This window comes from Bombina bombina, chromosome 2 (assembly GCF_027579735.1).
Source record: "Bombina bombina isolate aBomBom1 chromosome 2, aBomBom1.pri, whole genome shotgun sequence".
Classification (NCBI taxonomy): Eukaryota; Metazoa; Chordata; class Amphibia; order Anura; family Bombinatoridae; genus Bombina; species Bombina bombina.
Window position 1 is genome coordinate 414,961,990 of NC_069500.1, and position 18,446 is coordinate 414,980,435.

Here is an 18,446-nt window from a genome sequence, read left to right on the forward strand (position 1 = left end):
CTTGTGTTGCAGCAAAGATATGCAACACAAGCAAGCTGAAATTAATCAGTGTAACCAGACCTGAGCTATCGAGCAGCTTTCAAAGGAACAAGATCTTCCTGCCTATAAATCCGTCCATACTGGAATGCATAGAATAGCTGCAGACCCGATATTATCTAAGATCCTAACAATGGAGAGCACTAAAGTAAAGTCTGTGTTGTGTGATTATTTTATTAGGTTTATAATGCTGTTTAGCATTTAAAGTCTTCATTTCAGAGCTTTAATAGTAATGTATTAGGTGTTACTTATGACAATTTTAAGAGGGGCCTGGAACCTAACTCCCTCACTTCCCATTGACTTACATTATAAACTGGGTTTCAATTTACAACGGTTTCTATTTACAACCATTCCTTCTGGAACCTAACCCCGGCGTAAACGGAGGGCTAGCTTATATATAATACACATATACATACACACGTCTGAGCTTCAGAAAGCTCCAGCAGAATGGCTGTTAAAGTGAAAGTAAATCCTAGCGTTCTACAAACACTAGGATTGACTATTGATTCAAATAAAGGGGACTTTCATTCATGAAGCATAAGATACTTCATGTAGAAAGCTCCTTTGTTTCAACCGATCAGCGTTCTTAGCTCCTACAGCAGCCCACGGCTAAAAAGATTTTTTGCTAAAAGGTGACGTTTTTCACCTCTTAGCCAGCCCGTGCGGTTAATCCGGCTTGGTGCCCTTGGGAGCCTGATTTACCGCACGGCTATTGGCTAAGAGGTGAAAATGTCACCTCTTAGCAAAATATTTTTTTAGCCGTGGGCTGCTGTAGCAGCTAAGAACGGCGATCGGTTGAAACAAATAAAGGAGCTTTCTGCATGAAGTATATGCCAGTACCTATATAACTCTTTTTCTTTATATATATATATTTTTTATTATTATTTTATTTTTTGTGTAGTGTAGTGTTCATCCCACCACCCTCTTCATATGATCGCCGGTTAGGGACCCCCTTTTTTCTGTAGTGTAGCGCCTCTTTCCTCCCTCTCTCTTTATTTTTTATTTCCTGAGCTCTAGGCATCTGTCCTCATATGGAACCACAGTAGGGTCTGTGCTCCTGTTCCATGTGAGGACAGATGCCAGAACGTTACACACAGTGACACTGTCTGTGTCACTTTGTGTAACAATCATCTGCTGGTGCCGGCGGGAGGGAATCTGGGAGGTGGGAGGGCCCTACACTGCAGAAAATAAAAAATAAAGGGAGAGGGAGGAAAGAGGCGCTACGCTACAGAAAAAAGGGGGTCCCTAACCGGCTATCATATGAAGAGGGTGGTGGGATGTACACTACCCTACACAAAAAAAAAAAAAAAAAAAAATAATATATATATATATATATATAAAGAAAAAGGGTTATATAGGTACTGGCAGCTGTGCAGCTGTCTGCCAGTACCTATATAACCCTTTTTTTTTTTTTATAATAATATTTTTATAAGATGCTGGCCAATAGTTAGAGGGGGAGGGATTAGGTAGATTGGAGGGTACCCTGCAAGAAAAAAAAAAAGCCTTACTTTTTTATATTGTGTTTTGTAACATTGTATAACAAAGCTACAAATAATGTTGCAAAACTGCTGCTATAAAGTACTAAAGACAGGTGCACACTCTTGAGCTCTTATGAGCCTACCTAGTTTTATTCTTCAATAAAAGATACCAAAAGAAGCAAATTTGATAAAAGTAAAATTGGAAAGTTGTTTTAAGTTGCATGCTCTATCTGAATCATGAAAGTTTAAAGTATGACTTAACTGTCCCTTTAAAGGACCATTAAATACAATATAATTATTGAGTGTTTTACCGCTGTAAATGGTAGAAGTACTGCAGGTCCTAGAGCAGCATAATAAAAAGACACTGCAATAGCACTCTAAATTTTAAATAAGCAGTACATTTTTTTTTCTCACCCCCATTTGCCGGGCCTCCTGTATCATGTGACAGTTATTAGTCAATCACAGACTAGTTTAATCATATAAAAAGACTGTACAAAATGTGATAATGTGGTAGTGATAGTGTAGCCAAAGCGCCTACCTAACGGCGGCTGGGTCTGATAGAGAAACCAAGTGAACAACTTAAGTGTATTTATTCCAGATAAAAAAAAAAAAAAAAAAAGATAAATAAAAAAAGTCTTGATAAAGGCCTTTGAGAAGCCGAAACACATCGACCACTGGTAAGCACATTTCCAATATTTTTTATTTAAAACGTTCCACACCATTGTTTGTTTCTTTCTTTTACAGAAGGATCAAGATATATATTCATTCAGGGAGTTTTTGATATCTAATCATCCTTCAGTGGAGCACACTACTTCACTTTAAATTTGATACACCTATTGGGAGCCGACTAGCAACTGACATCCCTTTTTAAAACTAAAATTTCTTTTTATCACTGACCTATTGGTCAACTTTCCACGTAGTCTGTTTTGGATCACATTGGAGTTTGCATCCAATTTTGGACACCGTTACATTTTTTCACATTGGATTCTTTTTTCCACATTGTTTCACTGGACTTTGCTACATATATTTATTTTTATTTTTCATTGTTCCGGATTTTACCACTTTGATTCAGCATTGTGATAATTATCACGGCCACTTCATCCACTTGGCGACAAGGTCTCTGTGAAAGCCGCAATCAAGCACATAGGTGCAAGACATTAAACACATAGTTGCAAGACATACATAGGAGATCTATTTTCCCTATTAAGTTTGATATTAACCTGTCTTTATATCATCCTATTGGAGAGTTTTTCACCTCTGATTAGAAACATTTTTAAAGCAATTAAGAGAGCTCATATTTATATTGTATATTCTACACTTATGTATCTTTGTTAAGTGCATGGATCCATGTATTTATGTTTTTATTTAACCGCTTATCAACTGTGTATAGTTTTGTTAAACCCACTGCATATGGGTATCACAAGAAATGTATGATACACTTTTTATCTATAAAAAATACTGTATATCAGCTTATATAGTTTTGTTAAACCAATTGTATATATTGTGACTCATAAGAATACATGAGACTATTTTTATCTGGAATAAATACACTTACGTTTTACTACTAAGTTGTTCACTTGGTTACTCTAGAATCAAAGTAGTGGAAACAGCACACCAGATTTTCTTTCAGTGGGGCACGGAGCAACAGACTTGCCAAGTCTCACCAAAGTCCATAAATTTCAAAGAACTCCAGCCACCAATTTCTTTATAAGACCTTTATTCTTTTGTCTTGGGTCCCATTGATAATACGTTTCAAGCCAGCATTAGGCTCTTAGTCATGTACTTGGTTACTCTATCAGACCCAGCCGCTGTTAGGTAGGCGCTTGGCTACACTATCACTACCACATTATTACCATTTGACAGCTAGGTGTCATGTCATGTCATTCATGCGCTAGGTGTATACTTTTCCAAAATTTGATAATGGAAGTAAATTGGAAAGTCTCATAAAACTGCAGGCTCTGTAAACAAAAAGCAAGTATGGGAATTACTGAATCAGCTTTATTTTTAACTCTTAAATATAATTTATCTGCCTAAGTTAAAAGGGACAGTATACTGTAAACTTGGTTTCCCCTTAATGTGATTGCAATTACTTGTTATACCAGCTGCAGAGTGTAAAATATATGGGAAATTGGTTGTCTGGATATATTTGTATATATGAAATAGCTGTTTCTGCTAATTGAAAACACAACCTAATCAAATAGGCTGTGCTTCCAGGGAGTGCAGACCTCATTAAAGTATATCTTTATATTTACACAAAATCCTCTTTATTGTATCTCTCTATACACAGTGAGACCAAAACATAGGTCACAATGATATAAAGTTATCTGTTCTTCTGTTGAGATAATCTAATATTGCCAGTACAGCAGGGTCCCTCAATTAATATTAGAATGGCAAATGTTTGCTGGGGAACTGTTAATCTAGCTATACAGAGCTCTGTATGTGGAGAGACACATACAATTGTAATAGAATGCTAAAAAAGCCTCAAGTGTGTGTGTGTGTGTGTGTGTGTGTTTCCAATTATCAGGCCCCTTACAAAGAGAAGTGGAAAAATAATGAATTATCCTTTGGGATAATGAATTGAATTTTCCTTTGGGATGTATGCTAAGCAGTCAGCCCATTTCTGGATCACTATATGGCAGCAGTTTTGCAATCCATTTGCAAGTGCACTAGATGGCAGCACTATTTCCTGCCATAAAGTGCTCCAAATGCCTACCTACTGGTATCAGAATATCATGTGAATTAAGCAAATTTGATAATAGAAGTATAATTGGAAACTTTTTTTTTTTAAATGGTATGCTCTGTCTGAATCACAAAATATTTTTGGGGGTTTCATATCCCTTTAATACACAGGTAAAATAATTGGGAACACTTTAAAGGTTAGAAACAAATCACAGTACACTATCTCTTTAATGTGTGCATATTTTGCACCTCCTTGTTTAACAATGACAATTACATTATGCAAAGTGTCTGCTTTCATCTGCTGAATCCAAAGTGATAACCCTTAAAGGGACATGGAACCCAACATTTTTCTTTCATGGTTCAGAAAGTGCATGGGATTGTAAACAACTTTCCAATTTACTTCTATTATCAAATTTGCTTCATTCTCTTGCTATCCATTGCTGAAGGAGCAGCAACACACTACTGGGAACTAGCTGAACACATCTAGTGGACCAATGACAAGAGGCATTTATGTGCAGCCAACGATCATCAGCTAGCTCCCAGTCCTGAGCCTACCTATGTATACTTTTAAACTAAGAATACCATGAGAATGACGCAAATTAGATGATAGAAGTTCATTGAAAAGTTGTTAAAAAATCACATGCTCTGTTTGAATCATGAAAGAAAATGTTTGTGTTTCATGTCCCTTTAATCATTTGTAACCTGCCATACAACATCAACATGTCACGACTAGATTAAACTATAACGTCCGCTTGGATTTGGTAAGGGAAATGCCTTCACTGATAGCCCAATACGATATTTACAACTCGTGGGACCATTGATTTGAGAGAGTTGAAACAGTAACACACTAAATAGCAAAATGTTTCACTCATTTCTCACCACTTGCCAAATAGACCACTCACCAACTCCTGCTCCCTTGTCTGCACAGCTGCAATACAGTGCCACACGCAGAAGGATACATGCCCGCACTCTGTGGTCCTGTAACCTCAGTTCACACTTCACACTGCTGATGTACCTGTGCAACCACACCAGCGACTCGTGCGGAAACCAATCCCACAAACAAAAAGTTCCTTTTTCAAATGATCTAATCTATCTGGACAAGTAATGACGTGCATATACTGTACATATAGTGGTTGTTTCATTAGACTGGAAACGTTTATTTGTTGTGTGCAGATTTTAACCGAAAAAAACATGTAAATAAGAGTATTGTGATCAATAAAAATGTATCAATAATTACCGCAATACTCTTTTTTTCTATCATCACTGGGCTAACAGGTCTACTTCAATAAACATGATTTGTGTTGCGTGGGAAAAGGAAGTCATGTGTGTGTACTGCATATAATAAGAAACAAATCTAAGGTAAAGGAACGAATTTACCAAGTTTGGAGAGTTTCTACACGTGGTAATCAGCCCTATGGTTTCATAGAGATTGGAAGGATTTGCACCCTCTGGGCAGCTCTTTGCATGGCACTTACTGTAACCTGATGCACATACTGTGATTTGGGAAGATTTATCCCTTTTAGAGTTCTCTCAGTCCTTAGTGTAATTAGGCCAGTAATATCCTGCACATACATATTACTTTCTGTGGCCATTTCAGTGACCTATCAGAATGACTGGGCTTATGGGTGTTTTACTGCCTTATTCTTTCAGACCATTGTTCTATGATCAGGCTTGAACTGTGTATGCAGAGCGCGCCTAGAGTACCTGTTTCCGGCCGTGCAGTTTTAGCCGTGTACCCCATAGTTTTCCGGTTGTGCTACGGGTGCCGGAGCGGGATGGAGCGGCGCTGAAAGGCGGCTCCGAGGCGGGGAGAAGCCGGCACACTGAGGGGGAAGGCCCCGGGGCTCCATGGGCGGCTGGAGCTGACACCTTCCCCTGGGCACAGCGGGACAATGAAGCTCCTGAAACCCACCTGGGTTAACCATAATGGTGAGAAAGATGCTTGCAATAGAGGGACCCCTAGGGGCCACAGGTCATGTAATCAGTCACCCGGGGGTTTGGTGGTGGACAATACATGGCTATCTCTAAAAATATTATTGGTCCCCAATACAGATGTTCTTCTGCAGCTGGGTCACTTGATTGACATGGAGAGAAGCAAAAGTGCCATTGCTTGCGCCGTATGGATGGCCCAAATGATGGCGATATTAGATCAATATGTGGTGTCATATATTGAGCTCTTATGCTGCACCCGCAGTGGCTGTCTGTGTCATAACTCATGAGCATAATAAATATTCTCAATCTACTGGAACTCAATATATCTTCATATTACCTCAATTTTATTTTTTGTTTGTTTAGTATATTTTAGACAAATTTGTTTGCTAATTTAGTTTTGTGTTTTCATGTGTACACATAGTCCCTCATTTTATATCTGTACTGTAAAATGCATTTTATGTATTTTATAATTCTCTCATCTGCAGGTTTGTAGTCTATTTTATCTGGTTTGTCATGTTTTCTGATTCTACTGCTTTTGTTTCCCATTTTTAATTCCAGGAAAGCCAATCTTTTCTGTGGACATCCATCCTGATGGAACAAAGTTTGCGACAGGAGGCCAAGGTGTGTCTTCATATAGAGAACAAATAATGTTTACAAGATCTGTTTAATAATAATTTTGTCAATATTCATCCTTTTTTAGTTGCATCAGATGGTTGTTGTTTATGACTACCAAATTCCAAATTTATACAGAAATAAAATTCTATGGTTTGTTTGTACTGTTTATTTACAAGGCTTAAAAAAAAAAAGAAAAACAATTTTTTTTTGTGTCTTACCACTTGAATAATGTCATTAAAAGAAAACAGCATTTATTGTTCTTTTAGCCCTTGGCTTTCCTTTATTGTAATTTTTCAGTTTAAGAACAAATAAACAGTATATGGCATTATTATTATTATTATTATTATTATTATTATTATTATTATTTAAGCCCAAAGCAAATGGTAGTATTAATTATGGGAACTTTGCATTTCTCTGCTCCTAGGAGAAGATTCTGGAAAAGTTGTTATTTGGAATATGCCACCTATAGTTAAAGAAGAAGAGGAGAAGAATGAAAATGTTCCCAAGATGCTGTGTCAGATGGATAACCACTTAGGTACCAGACAACAGGACAAGTAGATGCCCTGGGGATTTACACCTCTTTGAGGAGGAGGGAACCTAAGATGGCGTCATACTTCCCTTGGGAGGAAGAATATAAATAAATAGAGAAAGAAACAGTACTATCAGTGCTGGCACACTGGAATGAGAATAATTTTGAGATGCATTCTGTTTCAGCCTGTGTGAACTGCGTGAGATGGTCCAACAATGGAGCTTATTTGGCATCAGGAGGGGATGACAAACTCATCATGGTGTGGAAACGATCGGGGTGAGATAAGTAGTCTGCACATTGTACATGGATTTAAATAACATCTCTGGAAGAGACTAAAGTATAATTTTATAGCATGTGCGTGTAACCTGATATTTTTTTTTTCTGTGAGCTACATATCATTGTACAGACATATTAACGTACCCACAACACATGGAAATTAGATTGTACATATATAACTGAGTTATGAAACACTTCTGATATGAGATTGAATTTAGGTGTGATCTACATATCTAACGATTTTGCAGTAACTGTTAGAACAAAATGTATTATTTTAATTTATATGGCATGAAACATTTAAGAGGGTTAGCCAGGTGTGCAAGTATGACCACAGTCTAAGCAGAAGTATACCTTCAGAAGGCATAGTGTCAAATAAGGTTACAACTAGAAATTCAGATTGATATCCCTAACACAAATTATGAAAAATGTAAACATAAAGTTATTTGTGGCAGAAACGTCCCTTGGCCCCTTCACAAGAAAAATAACGGATGGATTTTTTGATTTAGATCCTGGGTATTACAGTAAGCAGGAATGTTTGGCAAATGGGTAAGGATAATAGCTGCATAAAACTCTGAAGTCCTTATGAATCTATTTTTCCTTCATTTTAAAGATACATTGGGCCAAGCACTGTTTTTGGCTCCAGCAGTAAGTTAGCTAACGTGGAGCAGTGGCGCTGTGTTTGCATCCTAAGGAGTCATTCTGGAGGTGAGGGATTTTATGATTAAAAGAAAAGAGCAGTTGAGATACCTAAGTTTGCACAGATTTTGTAGATACATTCTCAGTTGTCTGTTTATCCTATGTCTTCAGATGTAATGGATGTGGCGTGGTCACCTCATGATGCTTGGTTGGCATCCTGCAGTGTGGATAACACAGTTGTGATATGGAATGCACTTAAGTTTCCAGGTAAGAAGAGAGAGTGTACCTAGTCTCTATTTATATTGGATAATGTACATCTATGAGCTGATCTTGAAAATAAGTCGCCCTTTCATCAAATATTTGGTTCTAGCTTTAAGTGGTAGAACATGTGTAGGCTTTGTAGACATTTTAGCATCATGATGTACAAGTCTATCAAGTGTTTAGTTGCATTTTAAATTTGTGTGTAGGATACAACATACCAGTTTTAAAGGGCAAGAAAAGTTTTCAGTTTAATTGGAATTTGTTCCTCGTCTGAATGTCCTTAATTAATATTTGGTTCTGCTATAAATCAACATTATGCAGCAAATTTAAAATGTATTTTAGAAACATAAGTAAAGTGCTTAGGTTAAATATTACACTGGTGTATAATGTTTTTGTCGTTACACAGAGATCATTGCTACATTGAAGGGCCACTCTGGCTTGGTTAAAGGACTAACTTGGGACCCTGTGGGAAAGTACATTGCCTCTCAGGCTGATGACCGCAGTCTTAAGGTCTGGAGAACCATGGATTGGCAGTTAGAAACCAGTATCACCAAGCCTTTTGATGAGGTACCTGTCTATCTTCTTCTTAATAAAATAATGTGCACACCAATACTTAATGTAAGATATAAGCGATGAGTAGTGTTACGCTTAAGGCTGTCAGATACAGTGTCTTGCTTCTTGTGGGAGGCAAATACAGATATAAACATTAGCATTAGTTACATCACTACAGCAAGATAAGCTAAAGTATATTGTAGCTGCCTCTGAAAGCGGCAAGTAGACCATCTCCTTAAAATTGATATACTCCTGCATTTTTTTAATTGCATACAGTCTATGGCTATATATATTGAAGCATGTATAGTGTGTTTTGCCTTCATCACAGCTAATTACATGCAATACAATAGGACTCTGACTTTTACTTGTCATCTCCTAAATTTATGCATGAAAAGAAGAAAAGAAAAAGTGAAAAAAATCACAATGCACTAATCATTCCCCTCCTGGACCCAACGTCTCACTCATAATGTTCCCTAATCTCGCTCAACATCTATTATTCATGGGTATCTTCCTGGATAGCTAACTGACCAAGATCCAATATTTTTTTTTTCCATCTGATAAAAAAATCTAAACTGAGCTTCAGAAAGTGGATTTATGTCTAATAGTTCTATTGTCATTCACGTATGCATTTTACTAACCAGTTCCGCAATGCTAGGTGCATTCCTGTAGTTTTTCTTAATTAAAAATATTGTTTTGTATGATCACTTCCACTATTTATTTTTCATGAAAGCATTGTTGCAAACTAGAATAATGAAACTTAATGTGAGTACTGCAACATAGTAGATTTTTACTGTAACTGGCAAAGAATTATTAATGAATGTGATGGTTAAGAAGTAGTTAAACACAATTTAGTATTTTTTTTTTTTGAGCAATTGTTATATTCTACTAAATAACAAATAAAGCACTCTTAACCCTTTCGTGTCAGGGCTAAAGTGCCTACATCGGAACAACTGTTCCGATGTAGACAAATTGAAGCCACGTGATCGTGCACACGATTGCGAGATTTCAATAATTGGATCACGTCTGGGGGGCGTCCCTACAACCCTAGGAACGCCCTCCAGACCGTGATCAAATCCTGAAAGCACAGAAGGCTTCAGGACAGCCGTTAGCTATGACTTTCTATTCCGTCATAACGGCTTTAAAGCCCAGTGTAATTATGACAGAATAGAACGGCATAACGGCTTTAAAAGGTTAAGAGACTTGTATTTGATGCAAATCTTTGTTTATATGTCATTCTTTTTTTTTTTTTTCCACTTGGATCAAGTTTTTTTAATTTTATTTTTCTAATATTATTATTGTTTTTTTTTCTTAACAATTTTATTGAAAGTTTCACAATATACAAATGTACGGAAGAGAAAAGTTGCTATTTTTGTAATATTCTAATAAACACACTGTATTTTTAAAGGATTTTACTGTATGCCATTTAAAGGGATATTAAACAGTGCACATTTGGTAAAAACAAATATGTTAAATCAAAGTAAATATAAAAAGAAAAATATTGTGTAAAAAAACAGCAAATAACTTACTTGTTTTTGTTGCAAAATTAGCACTTAGAAATTCTCAGTGTAGCCCCTGCCCCCCCAGTGTTTTAAAAGCAAATGGTTTTTAAAACCTAAGTTTTTATTCTGTCAGTTCTGGGCATGAGCAAATCTGACTCACTGTTATCTAATCCATTCACTAGCCTAGAGGCATTATTACATCGGGCTAAGATAAAACTTCCTGCAAAGGCATCCTCCTCTTCCATGTAGGGCTGTGACAGGAAGCACAAATGTAGTGTAAAAAAAGAAATAAAAGGTAATCCATTTTTTAAATAGAAGAATAACGCATATTGCAATGATTTATATTAAGTATAAGCAAATGCTTAGTGCTTTTTTTTAATACATCAATGAAACAGACCGTTTAACATCCCTTTAAGGAAGGAGAGTGTGACTATGTAAAAAAGGTTCAGAGTAATAAATGTGTATACAATGTTTAGTTATGCTATGGATAAACATATCAGAGAAATCTGGAACATTAATAATCCTATCATGTTCTCTGTATGTAGTGTGGAGGCACTACACATGTGTTACGTCTCAGCTGGTCACCAGATGGGCATTACCTTGTATCGGCTCATGCTATGAACAACTCAGGCCCCACTGCACAAATCATTGAACGGGATGGCTGGAAAACCAATATGGACTTTGTGGGACACAGGAAAGCAGTCACTGTAGTGGTAAGACAAAATGTAACAGAAATACATTTCTTCTGCAGAACAGAAACAAAAAACGTTATACTTCATAAAATAATGTAGTAGTATTTTTTTATTTTATTATATACTTAGTTGCAATGTTTACAATCTCAGCATAGTTTATGTAATCAAGCATTTTATACATACTAGTTAATTCTTGATAAGCACTTTGCAAAAGTGCCAAAGATACCTCACTATTATAATGAAGTTTAAAGTGAAGGTCAATTTTGATGATTTTTTGCCCAGTTTTTAATAAACCTATTAAAAACAAGGGCACTTTAATTCATCAAAATTGACATTTCACTGTTTTCTTCAAAAACCTACCTTTTAATCCTGGCAGCTGCTCCAGCACTTCCTCCGCCCGCCGCAAGACGTCTTCGCGGGTCCAAAATGACGAATCCTGCTTCCTCCAATCACAGCGTTGTATCAGGCCAAGATTCCCCCCGGGGGAAGCTGTGATTGGAGAAAGCCTGATTCGTCATTTCTGAGGTCTGCAGAGGCTTTTGACGGCCGGGGGAAATCGCTGGAGCGGCATTCAGAATTAAAAGGTAAGTTTTTAAGAAAACAGTGAAATGTCAATTTTGATGAATTAAAGTGCCCTTGTTTTTAATAGGTTTATTAAAAACCGGGCACTAATTCATCAAAATGGACCTTCACTTTAAGACAGGTCTATATGAACATAGCGCAATGCTAACGACAACAATGTGGGGACCAGCTACTTAAAGTAGAATTGGATAATCCACAATAATGCACAATCACAATTTTGAATTTCAAATTTTCAGTAGAATTTTTTTTTTCTTCTTTTTTTTCCCCCTAAAACATTTAAAAAATTGCTTATATTTCCCAGCCCACTGAATCATGTGACATGCATCAGCCAATTAGATTCATAAAGGTATACATTATGAACTCTTGCACCTGCTTGGTAGCAGCTGGCGCCTCAGAAAGTGTGCATATAGACTGAATACAATTTAATAATGAAAGTAAATTGGGAAGTTTTCTTTTTAATAATGCATGCTCTATCTGAATCATGAAGGTTTAATTTTGACTTTAGCGTCCTTTTTATAAACTTCTAGACAAATGCCACCTGTTTATAAGGGCCACTTCCCTTCACATGTCACAGTACTTCCTCTGTTCCATCCTCAGCATTGGCTTGTTCTCTTCTCACTCTGTGTATCCAAGCAATCTAATGTAAAGAGTATAGTCACATGGGACACCTTCTGATCATTGCTCTCATAACCAAACTGAAAGTATTCAATGTAGCTTGTATTAAATTATAGCCACACTTTGAGCCTGGAGGATTTTTTTTATATGCACACAATCCAGAAAAGGGTAAAAAAAAAAAAAACTGTAAAAAAAATACTGGTAGAAAACCATTTTCTCCAATTTGCTTGGGACTGGAAAAGGTTAGTATTTTGGAATATTTGCATCTTTAAAATTGTACAGTTTGGTGAGGGGATGAAACCAAGCGTAAACAACAATATCTTATGTCATTTAGATAATATTTACATGTCATAGTACAGCTTATAGATGCATCCTAAAGGTACTTTTAGAAAAAAGAAAAAAAAACATGTACAAGCCGAGAAGATTGTGACTTACAGGCGCGGAAGAATAGTAATTATTTATTTTTATTTTTTTTTAAATATTTATTATTTGGATTTTGGAATTGTGCATTTGTACCTGTAATACAAGTGTCTCATACTTTTACAAGGTAAAAACAAAATGGTGCCTCATTGTGTAGACTGTATGATTTGTGAAACAGATAAAAAAAAAAAATCCTAAATTGGTCACTCACAAGTAAGATGGCACTATATTGATGCCTAGTGCAAATAGGCAGGCTGGATGTAGCAGCCACCAACTGGCTGATGCTCTTGCAACAACCTCCAGGGGAATTGCTCATTGGACATGAGAGTCTCCAATATCCAGCCACAGGCAATCAGGAAAAATCCGGCAGCCACTTTCCACAAACAGTACACTGCAATGTTACACGTGTATGATTCCAATGCGTGGTGGACTACAAGCTGTTGGCTATGAGTCTGTGGCACTCCAAGAATTTCCCAGACAGTCAACAGAACCTCTTCATCAGCAGATGCCCAAAACCTTTAGGAAGCAGATTCACTTAGCCCTCTTTCCCCTGCAGCAACCCCTCATACAAGCACAAAGCTTAACTCACCACCTGCACATTCTGATTAGTACTAATCTAGTGACTTTGACTATTCTTTTGGATCAGATACAGGGATTTTTCATTTATTTAAAGTATTGTGTGTAGTATAGCGTCCCCTGTTCACTTTTTATACAAAGTGACTATGAATACCTGTGTTTAACACTTTGGTTAAAAAAACTCTTAAAGGGACAGTCTAGTCAAAATTTAACTTTCATGATTCAGATAGAGTTGCAATTTTAAACAACTTTCCAATTTACTTCCATTAACAAAATGTGCAGTCCTTTTTATATTTAAACTTTTTGAGTCACCAGCTCCTACTGAGCACGTGCAAGACTTCACACAGAATATATGAATTTGTGATTGGCTAATGGCTGTCACATGATACAGGAGAAGTAGAAATAGAGATAACTTTGACATTTCTCAGAAAAAAATCTACTCAGAAGTTCAGACTAAGTGCTATTGCATTGTGTTTTTAGCATTCATTTGTTGATTATGCAAATCTACTGTATTTACTGGTCCTTTAACTTTCTTTACAAAGTGATAGTCTGAGATTGGATTGTAAATTGAGTTAAATCATTTAAAAAATACCTTTATTCAGGAAATGTTATAGTAAATAGAGAGTAGAAAGAATATCTTTATAGAACTGCACAACGTCTACCATAAAGGAATTTGAAGAAAGGGAAAAAAAAAGACCATGAGTTTTGTTGTATTTATTTTATTCTCAATCTAATTTTTTTTGTGTACCTCACTAAAATAGAATGCAGGATAAGTGTTTATGACATCGTTATTTATCTTTAGATAACTCTTATGATGATGCAAACTTGCTAGTAGACGACTATCTTGCAAAAGCATTTAACTTTCTAGAAAGTTCCTTGCAGACATTTTAGTGGTGTTCTATTGTTATGTGTCAATCCTGGGCCTTGCACCCCCGAAAGGAAATAAAGCCCATAGCTTACAAAGGCTTGGTGAAACGTAAGGTTTTTTTAAAGTAAAAGTGCATACAGTACTTACCATAGACCAGTGTTTTTCAACCAGTGTACCATGGCACACTAGTGTGCCGTGAGAGATCCTCAGGTGTGCCGCGGCAGACTGACAACAGTGCGGGGGTGTCCCTCTTTCAAATTTTGATATATTGGGAGGTATGTGACAGGCTCATCAGGCATCATTTACAACCATGACATTGACATTCATTCACAGACAAACATTATGATTGTTTGTGAATGAATGTCAATATGTCATGTATAGTTTGTAGGAGGCATGGCATGGCAGCACAGTACAGTGTGTGTGTGTGTGTATTTGTGTATATATATATCTCCAAAACACCAAATGGAAAACCGGGTGCAACTTTGTAATCAAATAGTAACCCAAAAAGAAGTGCACTCTCAGGTCTTTCACAGCAAAGTTACTTTATTCGTGTAACGTTTTCGGAGGTCTTGCCTCCTGATGGTAGTGTGCCACAGGATTTTTTAATGTAAAAAAGTGTGTCACGGCAAAAAAAAGGTTGCAAATCACTGTCATAGACAATAGTTTGTTTCTCATGATTCTCTGATTATTTCCAGTGTCCTCTGAATGGTGCTCCGATGCATTACTCCGATATCCACTCCAGCCTGACTTTAGACTCGCTCACAGCCATTAGGAAGTAATACAAATGTAATCCACAGAAACACTCATTTTTAAGGGCAGTGGAAGTGCCAGAGGCAGAATTACAATTTTTTTTCAGAAGTGTAACAGGAGTATTCTGTTCAAAGCGAATATGCTCTGTTACTTTAAAACACGTTAATGGTGTCAAAAGATTACCACTTTACCTTTCAGCGCAACCAGGAAGAAGCAGGTTTATCCCCACAAATAAAACAGTGATTCTCAACATTGGTTAAATTGTTATTGTTCGTAATTTAATTTAGAGTCCTTAAAGAGACATGAAACATTTTTTTCTTTTATGATTCAGAGAGAGCATGACATTGTAAACAACTTTTCAATTTATGTCTACTATCTAATCTTTGTTGAAAAGCATACCAAGGTAGGCTCAGGAGCTGCTGATTGGTGGCTTTACATATATGCCTCATGTTATTGACTCACCCACTTGTATTGCTGTTTCTTGAACAAAGGATACCAAGAGAATGAAGCAAATTAGATAATAGAAGCAAATTAGAAAGGTTTTTTTTAAAACTGTATTTTCTATCTGAATTATTTCATGTCCCTTTAAAGTAATTTATAAATTTAGAATAAAATAAAATGTTGCTTTCTTTTTTCCCCCCTTGGTTTAGAAATTTAATCCAAAACTTTTTAAAAAGAAGCAGAAGAATGGAAGTTCAAGCAAGCCGAGCTGCCCCTACTGTTGCTGTGCTGTAGGTAGCAAGGATCGCTCGCTGTCTGTATGGGTAAGGCAGCCATTTTATTCAAAGGGGCATGAAAGGCAATTTTTTTTTTCTTTCTGTTTTTTTTTTTTTTTGTGTGTTTTGTTTTTGGGGAGGTTTGTCCCTACCCTGTATGTCACAATATAAATTATGCACAAGCATATACTCCCAGCTTGTTTTAGTATAGATGCTAAATTACTTTAGTTTAAAAAAAAAAATTTCACGTAGTAAATATTTTTACCATTTTGAATTGCATGAGAAATGTTTTTCCTCTAATGTTTAAGTGACAGATTGTGAAATTCAAATTAAATGTCTCATCATTGTCTGATTATTCTTATCTGGAAAAAAATAGTGTTAATTTATCTGCACCTCAAAATATTTGATAATCTTCTTTTTTTTTTTTGCAAAGTGATTGTGTGTGCTGCTTTTTCATGGTGGAATTATTTTGCGTGTTATTTTTGCATATTGTTACAATATTGATATCCTATCCCTATGTATAGTGTTTTTCTAAGCATTTGTCAATATTTGTTCCCAGCTTACCTGTCTTAAGAGGCCGCTGGTCGTTATCCATGAGCTCTTTGACAAATCAATCATGGACATCTCATGGTATGAGACTTATTGCTTCTTTTGATATATTTCTGCCCCTGTTTATTCAAATCATACTTTTCTGTTACTTATGGCATGTGACTAAAGTATATGCTGAAAGTAGATAACTTTACTTAATTTGTATGCATTTTTTAAAAATGGCTATATACTGGCTGCACACCTAGAATGGAGAGAGAATATATAAATATATGAATATACTAGGCACAAGGTTTTAACGGCATAAGAAAGATTGCGGACCTTCCCATAAACAAGTTAGCATTCCTTTCACAAAGCTTAGCATGTTGGAACATACACAGAGAATGCTATATTTGTCTTGAGAATCATTTGATTTAAAAAAAATAAATAAGATGGTTAACCGGACACTAAACTATAAACTAAGACACCAATAGCAAGGGAATGCTGGTCCCTTAGAGAGATGGTCGAAGGTGTGACATTGATTGGGTCAGAATTTGAGGATTGATATCCGGTATGAACACCTGTGCGAACTTAAAAAAAAAAAAAAAAAAAATGATTTAAAGGCAAAGTCTACTTTGTTTTTTTTATTGTTTAAAAGTATAGATAACACTAATTGTAACACACATTGTAATATTAATATACTTTATATAGTTTGCGTGTTTCTAATCCCCAGCAGACCGCCCCTTATCTCAGTGCTTTTTAAATCTTGCACAGTAGATATATATTGCTAGTTCATGTGTGTCATATAGATAACATTGTGCTCACTCCTGTGAAGAATAATGCTTATGCAAGAACCAGCACTGATTTGGCTAAAATGCAAGATTTAAAAAGCGCTGAGATAATGGGTGGGCCTGCTGGGGCTTAGATACAGGTAATAATAGAAAAAGTATAATATAACAGTGTTGGCTATGCAAAACTCGGGAATGGGTAATAAAAGGATTATCCATCTTTTTAAACATTTAACAATTTTCAATTAAACTGTCCCTTTAATATTCTTTTCCACTACATTAATACTAGTTTGCTTTTTTGCCATATTACTCTACGTAGTTAAGCTCTCAAGCTCTATTCTCTGAGAGAAACTTCTTGATATTACTCCTTATTATCCTGTACATGTTAATGTTGTGTTCTCTGGTTGGCTCACAGGACTCTGAATGGGCTTGGCATTTTGGTTTGTTCCATGGATGGATCAGTGGCATATCTGGATTTCTCCCAGGATGAGCTTGGGGACCCACTGAGTGAGGAAGAGAAGGTGACTGAATCGTTACAAGATTATCCTCATTCATCTGTTTCATTTCTTGGTTTGCTTTTTTGCCCAGGTTTTGAAAATGGTTGGAGAGCTGTCCTTCAAGGATGTGTGCAAGCACAATACACACCAGAGCATACGTAATGCTATTTACTTCAGTATAAAAATGGGAAGCCATGACTTTATGGAAATACTTATTTTGTTTACTTGCAGAGTAACATTCACCAACGTACATATGGAAAAAGCTTGGCTATCAGCAAAGAACCTCAGTTGTCCAATACCATCATAGAGAATCCAGAAATGCTGAAATTACAACAAAAGCAACAGACACAGCAGGAGACAGAACAAGGGCCATCTGCAAACAGCTTTGAGGCCTCCACTCCAAAAGTGACCAGCATGGTGAATGGGGAGAGCCTGGAGGACATTCGGAAGGTAAAGAGCTGTATTATATCTCAACAGAAAAATATATATATTCATTCTAATTGCAGGTTCATCTCTTTATTTCTCAGTTTTCAAGTGTTATGTAGGCTCACTTTATATCAAGGGTGGCCAAACTCTAGTGAGCAAAGGTCCACCTGATATTGAGGATTGTCGGTGTGTGTGTGTTTATCTACTATTTGCAGTGTACTCTGAATTGTGTTTGTTTTTTGTTTGTTTTTTAAACTCAGTCATATGTACTTAAAACACAATGTTCTCTTTTTTTCTTGAGGCCATATTGCTACTGTTTGTGGGAAAACATTAATATCTATTTTATCCTGCATTAGAGATCTACTAGTAGACCATCATTTTTTGGACATATGGCATAGCTGCCTTATACGAATGATTCAAATAGAATCATGCAAGACTATTAAAAAATCAGGAATATAAATAAAGTAGAAGTGGTAGATCTATCATCCTTGTTTGATT

The 18,446-nt window shown here is 36.3% G+C and overlaps 2 protein-coding genes across 2 annotated transcripts in view; one reads left to right on the plus strand and one right to left on the minus strand.

The window, feature by feature from the left end:
- The window catches only part of MRPL40 (mitochondrial ribosomal protein L40), a 30,849-nt gene extending 25,597 nt beyond the window's left edge, over positions 1 to 5,252 (minus strand). Inside the window, exon 1 of the mRNA XM_053700519.1 lies at positions 5,096 to 5,252. Coding sequence (XP_053556494.1) covers positions 5,096 to 5,154 — 59 coding nt within the window. The 5' untranslated portion in view covers positions 5,155 to 5,252. The remainder of the gene's footprint in view (positions 1 to 5,095) is intronic.
- A 696-nt stretch (positions 5,253 to 5,948) lies between these two features.
- LOC128648947 (protein HIRA) overlaps positions 5,949 to 18,446 on the plus strand; it is an 89,080-nt gene continuing 76,582 nt past the window's right edge. Inside the window, exons 1-12 of the mRNA XM_053701934.1 lie at positions 5,949 to 6,122; positions 6,684 to 6,746; positions 7,165 to 7,275; positions 7,455 to 7,545; positions 8,156 to 8,250; positions 8,353 to 8,448; positions 8,849 to 9,009; positions 11,039 to 11,206; positions 15,647 to 15,760; positions 16,272 to 16,342; positions 17,441 to 17,546; positions 17,754 to 17,972. Coding sequence (XP_053557909.1) covers positions 6,086 to 6,122; positions 6,684 to 6,746; positions 7,165 to 7,275; positions 7,455 to 7,545; positions 8,156 to 8,250; positions 8,353 to 8,448; positions 8,849 to 9,009; positions 11,039 to 11,206; positions 15,647 to 15,760; positions 16,272 to 16,342; positions 17,441 to 17,546; positions 17,754 to 17,972 — 1,332 coding nt within the window. The 5' untranslated portion in view covers positions 5,949 to 6,085. The remainder of the gene's footprint in view (positions 6,123 to 6,683; positions 6,747 to 7,164; positions 7,276 to 7,454; positions 7,546 to 8,155; positions 8,251 to 8,352; positions 8,449 to 8,848; positions 9,010 to 11,038; positions 11,207 to 15,646; positions 15,761 to 16,271; positions 16,343 to 17,440; positions 17,547 to 17,753; positions 17,973 to 18,446) is intronic.